Raw genomic sequence first — 19151 nt, 5'->3', positions numbered from 1 at the left:
TAGTTAGCTCTTTGGCCCCAACATTGTTGTTTTTGTGGATGCTGATCCTCATACTTTCATGGAGATGTTAGCATGATAACATTCAAGCACCGATTTTTTCACATGAGATAGTAACGTGGAGATGTTAGTATCACAAAAATTGAAATATGTTACTGAAACATCAGAATGCCAGTCTTTCTAATGACTGATGTCACTAAGTCCATAAATACATAGTAGCTCACACAAAATTTGCTATTACTTGCTGTAGTAGAATTTTTAGTTGTGCATAACTGTTAATAAGCTTTATTTTAAACAAAATGAATTATATTTTTTGCAATCAGCTGATTTGAGACTATAACTGCAATAATGAAATGGAATGAATCTTATCGTATAAAAATTGGACAGCTTTGTGCCTACTTTACACATACATGTTACAGGTAAACAGAACCAAACAGCAATTAAAGATATTATTTGTCATCTTATCTTGGCTCTCCTCAGGCGATACGTGCATTGGTGGCAGTAGAATCATTTTGCAGTTGGCCTCAAATGCTAATTCTCTAAATTTCCTCACTAGTGTTGATAGTGCCCCTTGGAAAGATCATCATCATCATCCCCCCAGGGATTCCCATTTTAGTTCATGAAGCATCCCCGTAATACTTGCGTACCAATCGAACCTACCGGTTACAAATCCAGCAGCATGCCTCTGAACGGCCTCGGTGTCTTTCTTAATCTGACCTGGTGGGGATCTCAAACACTCGAGCAGTATTTAAGAATAGTTTGCACAAGTGTTCTATACACTGTCTCCTTTGTAGATGATCTACACTTTCACAAAATTCTCCCAATAAAATGAGCTCTACCATTCACCTTACCTACTACCAATCTAATGTGATAGTTCCATTTTATATTGCTTTGCAACATTATGTCTAAATATTTAAATTATGTGGCTGTGTCAAGTAGCATACTACTAATGCTTTATTTTAACATTGCAGGAGTGGTTTTCCTACTCATCTGCGTTAACTTACATTTTTTTAGATTTAGAGGCAGGTGCTGTCCATCATGACAACAGAAAATTCTGTCTTAAGTCATCCTGTATCCCTGTATCCTCCTACAGTCACTCAATGATGGCACCTTCCCGTACATCACAGCATTGTCAACAAACATTTGCAGACTCCTGCTTACTTCGTCCACCAGATCATTTATGTATATCCAAAATAACAGTGGTCCTATAACACTTCCCTGGGCACTCCTGACAAGCACTAACCATCAAGGTCAACGTACTTATCTCGAACCACTCTCATATCTGGGAACCTAATCCATATACTTGGATCTTCATCAGCAGTCTGCAGTGGGGCACCATGTCAAATGCTTTCTGTAAATCTAGGAGTATGTAACCTGCATGTTGCCTTCATCCATGGCTCACAGGATCTCATACGAGAAAAAGGCAAGCGGAACTTCGCACGAGTGATGCTTCCTAAATGTGTGCTGAATTGTCAATAGAAGCTTTTCTGTCTCAAGTAAATTTATTATATTCAAACTCAGAATGTGATAGAGAATCCTGCACCAAACTGGTCTTAAGGATATTGGTCTGTAAGTATGCAGATTCATATTTTCTCCATTTTTATTTACAGGAATCGCATGTGCTTTTTTCTAGTCACTTGGAACGTCACACTGGGTGAGAAATTGTGATAAATGCAAGCTAAGTGGGGGTTCAGTACCACAGAGTAATCTTTGTAAAAACGAACTGGGATTCCATCCAGATCTGGCAACTTACTTGTTTCCAACTCTTTCAGCTGCTTCTCCATGCAATGGATGGCTGCTTGTATATCCCCCATGTGGGAGTATGTGATGCAGTCAGACGATGTTTGTATGATCCTCCTGCATGAATTATTTCTTAAACATGAAATTTAAAACTTCAGCTTGCATTTTGCTGTCTTCTATTGCCACCCCAGACAGGTCAGTGAGTGACTGAATAGAAGCCTTAATCCACTCAGTGCTTTTACATATGACTGGAATTCTCTAGAGTTTTCAGTGAGATCTTCTGCATAGGTATGATGCTGGAAGTTGAACACTTCACGCTCAATGTTCTTATGGGTACGTGAATTTCTAATAACTTTTGCCTGTAAACAAGAGATTCACAAAATAAAACCACATATTGTTCAAACTTCCACTTTCTGAACTAACAGCATTTGCAAATGGAAAAAGTTACTCCAGAATAGAATACCATATGTCATAAGCATTGAAAATAAGCAAAGTAGACTAATATAATTGTGTTGTACTATAACATATTGCATATACTGTTATAATGGTAAATATGGAGTGTTCGGAAATTCCCATTACAAACATGTAGAAAACATGTAGATGGGATTGAGTATGTAATATCTTGAATTGAAAACCATGTCCAGAAACGTACCATTTCCGTTGTGCAATGGTTTCAGTTCAGATATGTAATGCATCCACGTCTGTGGAGAGAAGGAGAAAAATCTCAGAATTACTTGTCCTGGTATGCAGTAGTGTAGACAGGATGATGTGTACTATGTCAGATGGTCACCTGATCATGATTTAATGTCTGCCTTGCTGCATAACTCCTGTAGAGACAGAGGAAGATATACCGCACTAGAAATTGAGCAGGCACCAGGTGAGATAGAGTGTGAAAAAGAAAATATTTGTAGGTCCAATGTCTGTAGTAACAACGTTGGTGGTCACCACATCGACCTGCTCTTGTAATGCATCAGTACTGACCTGTACACACAGTACAGTATGCTGGGTTCTTTTGTTGTTTTGGAATAATGTAAATACACTATGTTCAAGTGGTAATACAAACAAATGTGCTTAGGTGATAAATGGTTGCTTTAAGTTTCCTTTCAAATTGTTACTGTGTCATGCCTAATTCAATTCCTCCAGCAGGAATCGATGAGTTAAACATCTGAATTGAAACAGTCGTGGAATGAAATGGTAAATTTCTGGAGATGGATCCCTATTCAAAATATGACATACTCACTTCCCTCTAAAAGTCCTAGAAGTTTGTGATGCTTATTTCTGAACACCCTATTTAGAAGCAGTCAGTTTTTTAATGAGTTTCTGAACATGAGCATTCCTTGTCAGCTTACTGTGTATCAGAGCACCTAGGAGTTATAATTGTTCAGACTTGCTAATCATATACTCATCCTGTGTAATCAGAATATCAGTTTTAATTGAATTTTGTGGTAGAAACTGTAAAAACGTAGTATTGGTCCAGTTACATTAATGTGACCACCTGTCAAGAGCCTGAATAACCACTGCTGCAAGACATGCAGAAAGGGTTATTGAGGTTTTGGAAGGTACTGTTAAGGATGTGGAGCCATGCCAACTCCAGTGCTGTGGCCCAGCTGCACTAGGTTTCTTGGTTGAACATCCACAGCACAAACAGCCCAATCAAGGCTGTCCCTCAGATTCCCTACTGGGTTTAGATCCGGGCAGTTTGGTGGTGAATGGAGTACAGTAAATTCATCCTGTCCCTCCTTGAACCATGTACATACACTGCAAGCTGTGTGACATGTTGCATAGTCCTGCTGGTAGATGCCATCATGCCAAGGAAAAACAAACTGCATGTAGTGGTGGACATAGTCCTCAATGATAGATGCATACTTGGGTTGATCCATTGTGCCTTCCGAAGTAAGATCACCCAGGGAATGCTACGAAAATATTCTGCAGAACGTAATGCTTCCTCCTCTGGCCTGAACCCTTGTGACAATAATTGTAGTGTGTGTCCAATGGAGCATGAAACATGATTATCTGAAAAGATTACCTGTCACCACTCATTGGATGTCCAGTTGTATTATTGGTATGCAAATTCCATCCTTCATCCCAAATGAGCAACAGTCTGTATATAGGTGCAGGAACCTGGTGCCAGCTGTGGAGGCCCATATGAAGCGAGCAACATTTGCTGAACAGTTGTCGAGGAGACACTGTTTGTTGTCCCATAGTTCACCTGGGTGGTCAGTTGCTTAACATTTGCACATCTATTGGCCTATACACATCTCCACAGCCATCATTCACCCTAGTCATCTACGGCCTGTGGTGTACCACAGTTGTGTGGACGCTGGTTTTGTGTAGTGCCATTTTGACGAGTACCATATACTTCAACCATGGTGGTATGCAAACAGTTTGCAAACTTAGCCATTTTGGTAATACTTCCACTCTTGGCACGAAAGCCAAGATCATGCATGTTTGGACATCAGAGAAATTGCTTCATTTCCACATTACAACAATGACTGCACTGTTTTCCATGGGCCTCCCCAAACGCTTTATGTACCATCTACTGTTATTGCTGCCACCTGCCCTCTCTGAATGGTTATTGCACGTTGATGACGAGCATAGGTGGTGGTCATATTAATGTGACTGGACTGTGTGTTCCTTGAACTGCAGTATTTGGTACATTACATATGTTTTACTCAATGTCCTTCACTACTAAGCCATTGTTGACGACAAACAGAAATATTTTAGAATTACCTGTCATATTAGGAGCACCCCCACTTAACCATGCCCCAATCAGATGCCACCTCATAGCCTTTCTCATTAGTGTGGAGAATGTTTTTTGCTGTCTGTCCATAAAGTATTAGAACAATCAGTGATGAGCAACTCCTCTTATCCCATAATGGTACATTTTCTACAGTGAAATAAAATGATCTTATGGCATTGTTGGCTGCCTTATTGTAAGACCTTTTTAGGTGACACCACATCGGCGACTTAAGAGGACACACATTTTGTGATGAGCACAGTGAAATGCCTTAGTTAAAGGTACAATAGTGTTCACAAATTTTTATTTAATCCATCCAGTGCCTCACAGAGAAAAGAGAATATAAGGTTTTCAGTTGTTAAACTACTTTTGAAACTAAACTATGTTGACAATAATTTATGTTAACTGAAATAATCAATAACCCTTCTATATACAGCCTTTTCAATAACTTTTGTAAACATCGATGGCACAGAAATGGAAATATAATTCACTAAAATGAATGCAATAATAGATGACAGTTACTATATGAGGGTTTGAATTCTGCTTGAATCTGCTGTAACAATTTTGAGTTGTTTAAATACTTTCAGAAGAATAATAACTGTCCATTTAAGGAGTACTTAAGCAGATTTACCAGATACCAACAAAAAAAAGGATTTATGATATTTTTTCCCACAATTTCTGATTACTTGGAGGATGTTTCCTACTAATAGGATATGACTAAAACCTTTTGCTTTCCTTATTAATTTTTAAGACTAATAAAATGGAGTAAAATAATGTAAAGTATGTTTCTTCTTCTTCTCTTTATTACCATAATTTTTTGTCCTTTATTCATAGTTCACTGATTTTATAATAGTGTTTTGTTTTCTTTCACTGAGTTTAGTGGATAGTATCCTGATCTACCATAGTTTTATAGATGAAAACTGGTAAACATTTTCAAATACATGAATAACTGTTACGATAGGTTAAGTAAAGGTATGCTTATACCGTGATCCTTTATTAAGCACATTCGTTAGTATAACATACAGTAAATTTTGCCCTCCTGTCCGCCAAAAACAGAATAACCCTGCTTCTGGCACTATGCTCCTTGCTCCTCTTAGTCCTTCCTGCACTCCTGTCTGATGTCACATCAGCCTATTGCAGAGGATTCATTCACTAGCCTACCACAACTTAAAGTATATTAATGGCGACATATTAAACTACTAATTGTATTTAGAAGGAGGTTGTGCCTTTTATTGTCACACTACCATGATGTATTGTAGAATATTTTGCCAGTAACAGTGTCCAAGTGAAAAAAGTGAATACTGTCAGTGTTGTTGATAAACATAACCATACTCTGTGTTAGAAAAAGGTATACAAAGCTGTATATCAGCCATCACAGCCTACAGTTTAGGAACTGGTGCAATGGCAGCCTTAATTATGAAAATATTCAAGACATACCAACAAAAAAGGTCACTGTCCATTGAAGGAAGAGGATATCTCAACTAATTGGTCTCGGTGGATAGAAAATGGCTACACATTTCTGAAGTAGAAACAAAGGGGGGAATGTAATGAGTGTAGCATACTGCCTCTCCTTGATTCTGAATGAACAGTAGATTGTTAGTTAATTAGATGCAACAAACCTCAATATAAACACAAAATAAATAAAAAGATATCCTTGTCCTGTTAATCAAAAGCACAACTTTCTGATGCCGTTGCATGTATGTCCTTGTATGTACATACTTACAGTAGCCTTGTTGTCCTTCACTGAAAATGCTCATGTTGTATTGGAGTGGGCAAATTTTGTCTGTGCAAATTCATAATGAAATTGACTTGCACCAAGTACTTAGTGGTCTCTGTCTTTGTTGAATATATTGTAACTGTTCTGGATTTAGAAACATCTCGTATTTAATCCAATGTACATGCTAATACTAGTGTTTACAAATTGAATTTTTATTGCCATCCAAGTGGCTGCCTTTTGCCATTGTTCTCAGAGTTACCGAGTTGTATGGGATTTTAGTAACTATGGTGACCACAAAACGGAAGGAGATCTTGTGGTTTGTCATATTCCTGGGCCTTTATCAGTTTTGCGTCCATTTGATTTTGAATGCTGTCATTATTTCACACAGTGATTGGCCATGTCTTTTGGGCACAATTTTAACCCTTTCCAGTCAATTTTTTTGCCAGCTGTCATCTCCTCATCTCTGATTAATATTATCAGGGAATAGGTTAGGGGATTGCTTGCAATATTATGGTATTTTAAAGTGAGAAAGACATGAATATGAGCTCTCATGATAACTTCATTGTCTGTTGTGTGTTGCATAGAATTATGTGCATTTTTTTTTATTTTTTTGAAAACTGTTTGCTGTCTGATACTTTTTGAAACAAGTCTCCAGGATGAAGTCTAAGACCCCCTTGTGCATGTCTCAAAGTAGATAATGGTTTCTTTCCTCCCATCTTTTTCATTTTGTCTGCTGCAGGCCATACAGTTGTTTGTAGATTGCTTTTCATTTTACATTACAAAATGCATCTTTCCATTCAGCCTCTCCTCAACATCAGAAGATGGTTCCCTCTCTTCCTTGAATGTCTCTGACAGTTCCCACAAGCTTTGTGATGAGATTTCTCTAATAGAAAAGATATGTGTTGTGTCTAGACAAGACAGCCTAGACACAATGAGAGGAAGCCGAAAGGCACGCGCTAAACTAAAGCAGGATGGCGTGAGGTCTGAAACAGGATACGTAATGAATGCTATAAAGAAAAGTACGTAGCTGCTGGAATACTTAATTTTAATCCATCCTTGTGGTACATCTGGAGATTGTGGCGATACAAGTGAGACTCTTTAGATACATGCAATGTTACTAATGGCGCCTTGCTAGGTCGTAGCCATTGACTTAGCTGAAGGCTATTTTAACTATCTGCTCTGCAAATGAGCGAGGCTTCGTCAGTGTGCATCGCTAGCTACATCGTCAGTACAACTGGGGCGAGTGCTAGTACGTCTCTCTAGACCTGCCGTGTGGTGGCGCTCGGTCTGCTATCACTGAAAGTGGCGACACACGGGTCCGACATGTACTAATGGACCGCGGCCGATTTAAAGCTACCACCTAGCAAGTGTGGTGTCTGGCGGTGACACCACAATATGTTTCCTCTTCTCTCTTCTCTTCTCTGTATCTATTGAGTAAAATATGTAGCTGTTTTACAGCTGTAACTTCTACAATCCAGAGAAAAAAATTGCACGATTTGTATGACTTCCACGTAAAGCCGTAACATGCACAAAACATTGTGTCCATTCCTCTGTAAACTTTATATATTCTAAAATAATTATAGGTTTCTCATCTGAACTGGTGGTTTCTTTGTGTAACCAGTGATCAGCTGTGTTTCAGGACCAAATAATGTCTCAGTATGGTCACTAACCTCTTATTGTGAAGGGATACGTGCATCATGTATTAGACTGTGCATCATGTATTAGACTGATAAACACACACATTGTATTCCTCAAGCTGCTTCTTTTTGAGAACAAGTGGAAAACCATTCATAGATGGCACAGCTGTCCCTGTTGCATGCATTTTCATTTTGCTTGGTTCATGAGCAAGCTTAGGGTAAGTGTAGAACCTGTCAGTGTAGATGTGAAAACCTGTACCACCTGTGTGTGCAGGCAGATCTTGTGCCAAATAAATCACTATTCAAGAGATAAATGGCAAATCATGATGAATAAGACTGTCAGTCATTGTGTCACTGTAAATGGAATATGAGAAAATGCATAATCATGGAGGCAAAAAAGTTTGAAGACATCAATTTGTAGGCTTCATTAGATTATAGCTCTTCAACTGAATCCTGCCTTTAAAACCAACTATGGTCTCATCTTCCTGTTGTGCAAAGTTCTTTACATTTATTAGCAATATATTCACTGATAAACTTGACTTTGCCTTTCCTAGTATCCACACTTGCTTGAGCAATGATAGGAGAAACTAAATGCAGTGTCCAAAATAACTGGAAAAATCGGTGACCAGAGGAAACGTACTTGTAGAACAGACTTCAGTCTAGCCAGTCTTCAGTAAAATAGTTACCTAAATCTGTCTTCAAATTGGGGATATGTTTAATGTAAGACCAAGGATGCCTTCATTTGTACCCATGAAACATTCTTCCATAAATGTCACATTAAATGTTTTATCAGTGGAGCCACCTTCTGTATTTTTTTCCATTCCAGATGCTTGTAATTAAAGTGCAACTCCTCACAAAGGTCCAGTGTGGGCTGTAATTATTATATGGCAATGTAGCGTGGTGGATATTCTAATGCATTAATGTGGAATAGATTAAAACTGGAAGACATAAGTTCCAATTTAGACCACCAGGTGCATACCTGGGACTGTCTGTCGACATCTCCGGTGCTTGTATCGAACAAATTATGTAATCAGCAGTTAATATAATCAGCATTATGCCTTTCTCACTTGTTTGACCTTTTCTAGCCATGTCCAGTTTCTTATCAAATATCTACCATGTTTCACTGCCATATGATAATTACAGCTGATACTGCACCTCTGTGTGCAGCGACACTTTCTGGTTTATTTATTGCAGTCAGAATTTTGCTAATAAAATGGTACTGAAAAATAATTGAAAATATTGAAGTTCCATTGTTGGGTATGTGTTTCAAGGAAGAGTGAATCTCTCTTTTGTAACAAGTACACTGAAGAGCCAAAGAAACTGGTACACCTGCCTAATATTGTGTAGGGCCTCCGTGAGCAAGCAGAAGTACCACAACACGATGTGGCATGGACTTAGCTGATGTCTGAAGTAGTGCTGTAGGGAATTGACACCATGAATCCTGCAGGGCTGTCCATAAATCCGTAAGAGTATGAGGGGGTGGATTTCTCTTCTGAATAGCATTTTGCAAGGCATCCCAGATGTGCTCAATAATGTTCATGTCTGGAGAGTTTGATGGCCAGTGGAAGTGTTTAAACTCGGAAGAGTGTTGCTGAAGCCACTCTGCAGAAATTCTGGACATTTGGGGTGTCTCATTCCTTGCTGGAATAGCCGAAGACTGTCAGAATGCACAGCGGACATGAATGGATGCAGGTGATAAGACAGGATGCTTACGTTCGTGTCGCCTGCCAGAGTTGTATCTAGTCGTATCAGGGGTACGATACCACTCCAGCTGCACATGTCCCATGCCATTACAGAGCCTCCACCAGCTTGAACAGTACCCTGCTGACATGCATGGTCCATAGATTCATGAGGTTGTCTCCATACCCGTACACGTCCATCCGCTCAGTACGATTTGAAACGAGACTCGTCCAACCAGGCAGCATGTTTCCAGTCATCAAAAGTCCAATGTCAGTGTTGACGGGCCCAGGCAAGGTGTAAAGCTTTGTGTTGTGCAATCAGCAAGGGTACACAAGTGGACCTTTGACTCCAAAAGCCCATATTGATGACGTTTTGGTGAATGTTTCTCATGCTGGCACTTGTTGGTGGCCCAGGAATGAAATCTGCAGCAATTTGCGGAAGGGTTGCACTTCTGTCACTTTGAACGATTCTGTTCAGTCATCTTCATTCCTGATCTTGCACGATCTTTTTCCGGCCGCAGTGATCTCTGAGATTTGATGTTTTACTGGATTCCTGATATTCACAGTACACTTGTGAAATGGTCATATGGGAAAATGCCCACTTCATTGCTACCTCAGAAATGCTGTGTCCCATCGCTCGTGTGCTGACTATAACACCACATTCAGACTCACTTAAATCTTGATAACCTACCAGTGTATCAGCAGTAACCAATCTAACAACTGCACCTGACACTTGTTTTATATAGGCATTGCCGACCGTAGTGCCGTGTTACACCTGTTTACATATCGCTGTATTTGGATACGCTTGCCTATACCAGTTTCTTTGGTGCTTCAGTGTATAAGAACTTGATAATATCACTGTCATGATAAACCTGCCATTAACACATGATAGATTGCACATTGTCATCACTTCCTTCTAAATCATTATGGTAAGATTAACTGACACTTACAACACTACACACAAGAAAAGATCCTTCTTGTTCAGTCTCATCACTGAACTGTTACTCATCTTTAAGTATCTTCCAAAAGCCACCTATGATCATCAAGTACACATCTTCTGTCTGCCATTTTTGTACAAGCAACAATTGTGCCGTAACCCACAGTCACTTTTCCACATTGATGCACATGAGCTGGCGTGAAATACTGTGGACAGCTTCTGCTATTTGTTGGGCAGAATCAGTTCTGTGGGATGAAGCAGAACAGGGAGATGATTAAAAAAAACCTAAATGGTGTTTCAGACCACATCTGATATCGGAACAGAAGCAGAAAACGTTATGTAAGACAAGATTCTACATTAGAGTGGAAAGGGTTGTGATTTTTTAATTCAAACACATGTTCATAATATGAAAACATCTTGATTCAATGTGTCAGTGTGTTCATGTTAGATTTAGTGTGGGTAGAGTGAATGGAGTGTGGTCTGTATGAGTATGCTTTTCACACACAGAGTACCTGATATAGTCAACGAATTTTCATTACATTAATGCACTTAAAAATGTAGCTTATGTTTCATTTTCTCAGTGATCTTTATATTAATACGACGGTAATCCCAAAGGTAAGGTCTCCTATTTTTTTATAAGTACAGAACTCTGTTTGTGTGGCAGTTGGTCACACTGTTGTGAAGAGTGATTCACGCGCTTTGTGTAAACATCATGCGCACGCCACGCTGAGCTGCTCAGTCGTGGCTTGGCAGTCATTGAGAATGGAGCTCCCGTTGGATGTTACCGCCAAGTGTGAATTGCACGCAGTTATTTGGTTTTTGAACGAAAAGGGCACTGTGCTGATTGAAATACATCACCAATTGATGGAAGTGTGTGGTGAGTCGTGCATGGGCGTCAAAAATGTTCGTAAGTGGTGTAGAGAGTTTGCAGCTGGTTGGTCCGAAATTCACGACGAACAAAGGAACGGGAGACCGTCAATTTCTGAGGAGACAGTGTTGAAGGTTGAGCAAAGCATGTGTGAAGATCGGCGGATCACCCTGGATGATCTCTGCACGTTGGTTCCTATGGTTTCCCGAAGCACTGCTTACAGAATTTTAACAGAAACATTGAACTACTGGAAGGTGTGCGCAAGATGGGTGCCACGCATGCTGACTGAGGACCACATGCGGCAACGAGTTGATGCTTCCTGCGAATTTCTTCACCGCCTTGCAGCTGAACAGGACTGCTTTCTGGACTCAACTGTCATGGATGACGAAACCTGGGCATACCACTTTACACCTGAGACCAAGCAACAATCATGCCAGTGGCAGCATCCTTCATCGCAGCATGGCGGCAAGCTGGTACGATATGGGCATACAAAAACTGCTACAGCATCTACAAAAATGCATTGACAGAAATCGTGATTATGTCAAAAAATAGCCAAACGCTCAAGCTGTAAACTGATGTAAACCATTGTAGAAATAAACAGGTCTATGTACTTATAAAAAAATAGGAGACCTTACTTTTGGGATTACCCTCGAATATGTGCTACATGCTCTTTGTGTGATTAAAATAGAAGGGCACTATTTGTTGCCTGCATGTCAGTAAAACAAAGTTTAATGAAGTGACACAAAATTCAAAAGTTATCTTGAAACTTTGCCACGGAGAAATTTTCCATGGCTGCTGATAATAAGAAGCTCATAGGTGTGTGATAAATCATTTCATAAGTATTTGTAATTTGTAGTTAGTATCTTTAAGTTAAAGGGGATGGAAGAAGCTTTGCTGTGTTTGGTGAAAAGTGGTTTGTAAGGCAGTCACTGTATCAATGATATCATCATTACTGGCTATAATATTATGGTAAACTATCTTGCTGCATTTACTAATATTTGAAATGTGAATCTGGTTGGTAACATGATGATGAAACACTTACTGTGCCCATTGTCCATGAAATTATCTATCTACGCATTTTAGGCAGTTCACAAAGCCGCAGTGTTCTGACACAGTTGTAATGTGCTATTAGATATGTCTGCTTTTATAATTAATTAACTTGTTCATTTTAGTTTATGCAAAGCCCAGCAGATTGTTGGTGTAGGTTAACAATTTGTGTGGTTCCGTAATATGAACATAATGTTTAGGATTTTACAAGTAAAACTGAGAAAAATAGTTGCAATATATTAAAGTGCCATCAGAATAACCAAATATTAATTTTGAAAATACGAAGTCTTTTTGACATAGTACTGCTTATTTTTGTTCTCTTCTTGTCTGTACGGCTTATCATTCATATTTCATCTCTTCATAAAGTTACACTACAGACATATACTTGGAGAAAAGACTACTTAATACTTAATTTTACATTGGAAGTTAAAATATTTATCTTTTTCCAAAAACAGTTTTCTTGCCATTGCCATTCTCCATTGTATATCCATAGTGCTTTAGTTATCCTCAGTTATATTGCTGCCTAGATAGCAAAGACTGTCTGCTGCATTTTGTGATTTAGGCTCTCTGGGAATGAGATATTATGTAAAATTATCCCCCCCACCCTCCTGGCTTACAGCACTGCATGAGTACATGTGTGTGATGTGCATGGGGGGTTGGGTGGGGGGGCAGAGCCATTGCAACTTTCTTCTTTCCCTCTCCTTTGTTGCAGTCCTGTGACACTCTGCTTATTGAGCCAACCTGCCCATTCCTTAAGTTCTGATTCTTGGTCTGGGATTGTTCTTGCTTTTTGCCCTCTATTACCTATTCAGTAAAACTGACTAGTTCACACTGTCAGGTTTGTCTTTCGCGTTTTCAATTTTTATTTGTTTATTTTTTAAATTTTGTCAGTACTGCATGCTGTTTGGGGAAGGACATGTTGTATGGCACCCTATCCATGGTGTACAAAGATAATGTATGCTTCTTTATTACGTGAGCAATTACTCCAGCCCAAAAGCCAATATAATAGCCAGTCTGACATGGTGAGGTTATCAGGTACTCTTGATTGCAGTTCCCTGACAATGCAGGGCCCACATGCTTAATGCCTGAGCTCGTACCTCTTCGTGCAAGTCCAGGAGTAGGTGCCTGTCCTTTTGGGGCACTGGGACTCTGAGCAATGACTATCAAGCCAGGTGGACATTGCTGTTGCTGGCAGGTGATGGTGGGGAGAGCCCTTGACTGGAGTACATCTACATCTACATGATTCTGTGCAATTGGCAATTAAGTACCTGGCAGAAGGTTCATTGAACCACCTTCAAGCTATTTCTCTACTGTTCCACTATCAAACAGCGCAGGAGAAAAACAAACACTTAAATCTTTCTGTGCAAGCCCTGACTTCTCTTATTTTAATATGATGATCATTCCTCCCTATGTAGGTGGATGCCAACAAAATATATAAACACTCCGAGGAGAAAGCTGGTGGTAGAAATTTTATGAGAAGATCCTGCTACAATGAAAAAGACTTTTGTTTTAATGATTTCCATTCCAATTCACATATAATATCCATGGTCCTCTCTCTCCAATTTTGCGGTAGTACAAAACGAGCTGCCCTTTTTTGAGCTTTTTCGATTTCCTCTGTCGATCCTACCTGATGTGCATCCCATAATGCACAGCTGTGCTTCAGAAGAGGACATATAAGTGTAGTGTAGACAGTCTCTTTAGTAGACCTGTTGCATTTTCTTAGTGTTGTACCAATAAATCATAGTCTTTGGTTTGCTTTACCCACAACATTATGTATGTGATTGTTCCAACTTAAATTATTTGTAATTGTAATTGCTAAGTATGTAGTTGGCTTACAACTTCAGATTTGTGAGATTTATCTTGCAACTGAAATTTTGGGGAGTCCTTTTGGTACTCTTGTGGATGACTTCATACTTTCCATTATTTAGAGTCATTTGCCATTTTTCACACCTGACAGGTATCTTGTCTAAATTGTTTTGATCATCTAATGACTCTATAAGACATTAAATGACAGCATCATCTGGAGACAGCCTAAGAGTGCTACTCAAATTGTGTCCTAAATCGTTTATGTAGATCAGATATTACTTTTGTTTTACTCAGTGACTTCCCATCAGGTATTACAAACTGTGACCTTTCTGACATGAAATCATGAATCCATTCACAAAACTGAGACAATAGTCCATAGGCACACAATTTGATTAGAAGTCTCTTGTGGGTATGTTGTCAAAAGCCTTCTGGAAATCAAAAAAATGTGGAATCAATTTGACAGTCCCTGTCAGTAGCACTCATTACCCCCATGAAAATAAAGAACTAGTTTTGTTTCAGTAGAACGGTATATTATAACTCCGTGTTGGGTATTTGTCAATAAATCATTTTCTTTGAGATAATTCATAATGTTCGAACACAGTATATACTGCAAATCAACGGTAGTGATATGGATCTGTAATTTACCAGATTTATCCTGTTTCCTTAAATGGGAATTGGTGTGACTTGTGCAACTTTCCAGTCTTTAGGTACAGATCTTAGAGCGAGTGATCAGTTGTATACGATTGCTAGATATGGAGATATTGTATCAGAATACTCTGAGAGGAACCTGACTGGTATACAGTAAGGACCGGAGCCCATGCCTTTATTAAATGATTTAAGCTCCCTTGCTACACCTCATATTAGTGGCATCATTCTAGGCTAGAATTAAACTACCATAAGCTATCATAAGTAAGCATGGACTACAGTAGTTCTCCTAGTAGCTTTGGTCAATAAAGGTCATACCTGCATACCCAGTACATTAGGTGTGTTGCATTCCTTTTGGGTATTACTTTCTTTATGTATGTGATCAGTGTCTTACTACATTACACAAAAAACTGGAAGCGGGAATCGTCTTAGAAAGTGAGTGAGGATGTATAATGGGCCAGGTAATGTATGGAATATCTTTCTTCTACATAGTAATCTTCCTGTCTGTTACTTAAAAATAAACAATGTTTATAGCAAAATTGAAATTGTCAATGTTTAGTTCAGGTTTTATTCAAAAATTGTTGATTTTTATGGTGAAATGAGGATGTTGTAGTAAAAATAAAGGAAACGATACAGACTTACTGTATGGTACTAGAAAATGCAATTTCCACAAATATAATATATATATAATCAGACATTCCTCAAATACTTTGTTGAACATATATAAAACATGTTTCTGTTATTCATAAACAACTTTTGCATTTGTCAGTAACTTACAGGAAATATTGCTTTGGCTACATAGAAGAGCAGAAGTGACATGATCAAATAATTTTTACTAATCATAAAATAAAATTTATGTTCTGTAAGGATTTAAAATATACAATGGACCGACACACTGATGTGTGGTTCTAACTATGTGCAAAACAAACAAAGAGAAGTCGTCAGACACCCAGTTTTCTCTTACACATTAATTGATGTTTCTTTCCCTTTGAATGATCCCAATACTACATGTAATACTGCCATTTATTACATCCTTTATTTAGCGTACCAGAACTACGGTGCCATAGTTTTGGCAGAGGACAATATTATTGTGGGTGCATCATGTCTCGTAGCACCATTGTATGTAAGTTTGTGAACGCTCTCATTTGTCAGTTGGTAATTTATTTTACCAACCTTGCCCCTCTGTTTTACTCTAGCATTTTTTCTAGTTTCATTTCCCCCCCCCCCCCCCCCCTGTTCTACATGTCATACCTTGAAGGTACTTTCTATGCCATGGGACACACTCTTCATCCCCTTCCCCACCCTCCTAGCCCTCTTCAGTGCATTTTATGTGTATATCTGCTTCTGTTCCCAAAATATATAAATTTTACCCAAGAGTCACACTTGATATAAAACATATATATGTCCTTTTTGGAGTACACTGCTTTCTGTTTTGAAAATTTTATTTCTGTCCTTTTCCACCCATGAATTTTCTTTCTGCTTCTGTGGCTTGTCATCAGTAATCTGCTTAGTTCACAAAAGCACATCAGACTTTATCGTATACAAATCAGCTTACTGTTCTTGACTCCTATATCTTCCCACCATATGGCTTGTTGGCAATTTCATATTGTTGATTGACTAAGTTTATCTACATAGGAGGGTGGTGGGGGGGAGATAGGGGGGAGGGAGAGGGAGAGGGAGAGGGAGAGGGAGAGAGAGAGAGAGAGAGAGAGAGAGAACACTATTGACCAAATGACACGTTAATGTACTTAAGGGATATTGTATTCTTGCAGATTATGTGGCTGAACCAAAACTAAGAGAAGAATTTGCAAAAACTTGTTTTGAGACTTTGCTGCAGTTTTCATTACAAGACGGTGCTGATGAATGTGCTGAGGAAATAACAGAAGGTGGTGTGGCAGGAAGATTAGCTGTCACTGCTCTTCTGACAAGGTTCCAAGAAGTACTACACCAGTATGTTGAAGATGAAAGGAAGAACGGAAATTGCCCATTGCCAAGGTAATTTGCTTTGCTTATTACATGCAATGATGCACTCAATATAAACTTCCGGCATGTATTTCTTTGTTACAGTGCAAATATGAGAAAGCATGCATATTGCACATATGACTATCAGCTAATCACCTAGCAATCCCACTATATATATAAAATTCTAAATAATGAGTAATAGATAGAATTCATGCATGTATGCAGTCCATTCACTGTTACCACTATTAAGGAGCCCATTACAGTTTATTGTATTCAGAAGTGTTTCATTTTTGTTGCTGTTGCTGTAGGTGTAACTGTTCTTTCTTGAGATATTTACAGTTGCTAAAGTTTAACACTAATGACAATCAGGATATGAGAATTGTTACATACAGTATTCTATAAGCACTTGTATTTGCAGGTATAGGTTGTCAGAGATATCTTTTGTACTGAAAGCTGTTGGAACTTTGGTATTATCACTGAAGAAAGCTCCACCAGGAAAAGGTAAATTGTTAATTCAAGTGTTATTATTAAAATTTCTAAGCATTCTAAATATTGTGTTCCTTCATCAAACATTCTGTAGGTATGCAGAAGCAAATGTAATACTTCAGACTTTTTTTTTTTCCAGTGAATGAATCATCATGGGAACAACTGATTGCATTGTACCCCTATTTAGTGGACTGCACAACTACAAAATCAACACAAGTTTCCAGTTCGCTTCGTGAAGCGTTACTGCAGTACGCGGACCTTTTGCATTCGCCTACAAGATATCATAATGGTGTATGATAGTGTTATATTTGTGCTGTTTGTGTGAACTGACACTGAGATTGTAGCGTTGATGCCTGCAGCCTATTTAAGTACAAAGTTAATTGAGAGACAATGAACATACACATGCGTGCAGCAGCAGCAAGAGCTATGGACACTGGAAGTGCACAGAGATTCAGTGGTGCTGCCCCTCTGTCACACACCAAAAATGGCAGGATAAAGACTGTAATCTCATCTTCTTCCTTCCATTGAAAAACTAATGTGAATGACAGAGGTGTGGATGTGAGATTCATATTTTAAAATGATGTTAGAGTTCCTGGATGGTTTTGGGAGAACTTCAACATTTTATTTCTCAGGTCCTCACCACTGCTGTTCTACACCCATATGTAGTGCTGCGTACTCATTTCAGTGAGACACTAAAGGGAAATATTTCCTTGTCCATCCTCCCTTTGCCTACTGTTGCAAAAACTGATGCTATCAAAGCTGTCACTGTAATTGCTACATTGCGATATGTACTTTGTCCAACCTATGTACAGTCAAACACTTTCTCTTTGTGACTTGACTCCGTACTCCTCACTAGGCAGGAGACTGGGCACGGATATGCCATTTTCAGTATTTTTGCATTTAATTTCGGATTTTTCTGAAAAATGATGATAATCACATGATTTCAGCTTGATATATGAGAAATTTTAAGTTTTGGTTATTTCCACATCTTGTTCTTGGTAACATTCAGTGAAGAAGATGGAGCTCACTCCCAAAATATTTCTCTTCCTGCAGCACTTCTATAAAACTGGCCAAGAAAGTGTGTGTGGACTGCAAACTTTAAGCTACTTCGAAATTGACATCTCCACAGATGAAGCTCAGTACTGGGCTGCTGGTAGCTAGTTCATTAATGCCATTGTGTGTATCTTTGGAGTTCTGATTGCTTCATTTATTTTATTACACATAGCAAATTACTGATGACGGATTTTGATCATGAGATTTGTGTTATATGAATGTTTTTCTTACTTTGGATGCTATCCAAATGGTGCTATTTCCTTGAATATTTAGTGACTGTAGTTCTCATGTTCTCAACATTGACTGAAGCTCCTTTTAATAGAACATACTATGCTGCCCTGCTGTATATCATTGTTGGAATATGATTAGAACTTTGACACATTTTTGTCATCATGTGTGTTTTATTACAGCTGACAAACAATTGTAGCTTTCTTTTCAAGTAACTTATTACTTACCAAAAGTTATTACCTTGAGAGGCAGCTTAAAATGTTACCGTTATGCGTAAGTTGCACACATCCCTGCGTGCCACCAGAGGTATTGTTGCCATATCAGTATTCAGTTGAAGCTATGAAATGTAAGTTGAATCTGTATAACATTTCTGTTACCTTGGACCATTAATAACATTCTTTTTTGTTCATTATCACTTTTTTCTATAAATTATTTTCCTGTTTAATCACAATACAAAGCAGATCTGCCTGGAAACAAAATATAATGAAATACTCTTTAGTTGGGGCACCAAATTAATCTTTGTGCTAAACAATAACAGGATTCTTGTTGCCCCCCAATAAGAAAACAGTGTTCTTTGCCTGAAACTCAATAGCATTACTGAAATATTAAGTA

At 38.6% G+C, this 19151-nt stretch overlaps 1 protein-coding gene across 1 annotated transcript in view; it reads left to right on the top strand.

The window, feature by feature from the left end:
• The window catches only part of LOC124723182 (protein MON2 homolog), a gene marked incomplete in the record, with an annotated part of 216575 nt that extends 197624 nt beyond the window's left edge, over positions 1–18951 (top strand). The window contains 3 exon segments of the mRNA XM_047248376.1: positions 16583–16805; positions 17191–17273; positions 17398–18951. Coding sequence (XP_047104332.1) covers positions 16583–16805; positions 17191–17273; positions 17398–17555 — 464 coding nt within the window.
• Positions 18952–19151: the final 200 nt, after the last annotated feature.

Source organism: Schistocerca piceifrons, chromosome X (assembly GCF_021461385.2).
Source record: "Schistocerca piceifrons isolate TAMUIC-IGC-003096 chromosome X, iqSchPice1.1, whole genome shotgun sequence".
Taxonomy (NCBI): domain Eukaryota; kingdom Metazoa; phylum Arthropoda; class Insecta; order Orthoptera; family Acrididae; genus Schistocerca; species Schistocerca piceifrons.
The sequence above is the reverse complement of the archived record's forward strand: the minus strand, read 5'-3'. Positions and strand labels throughout refer to the sequence as shown.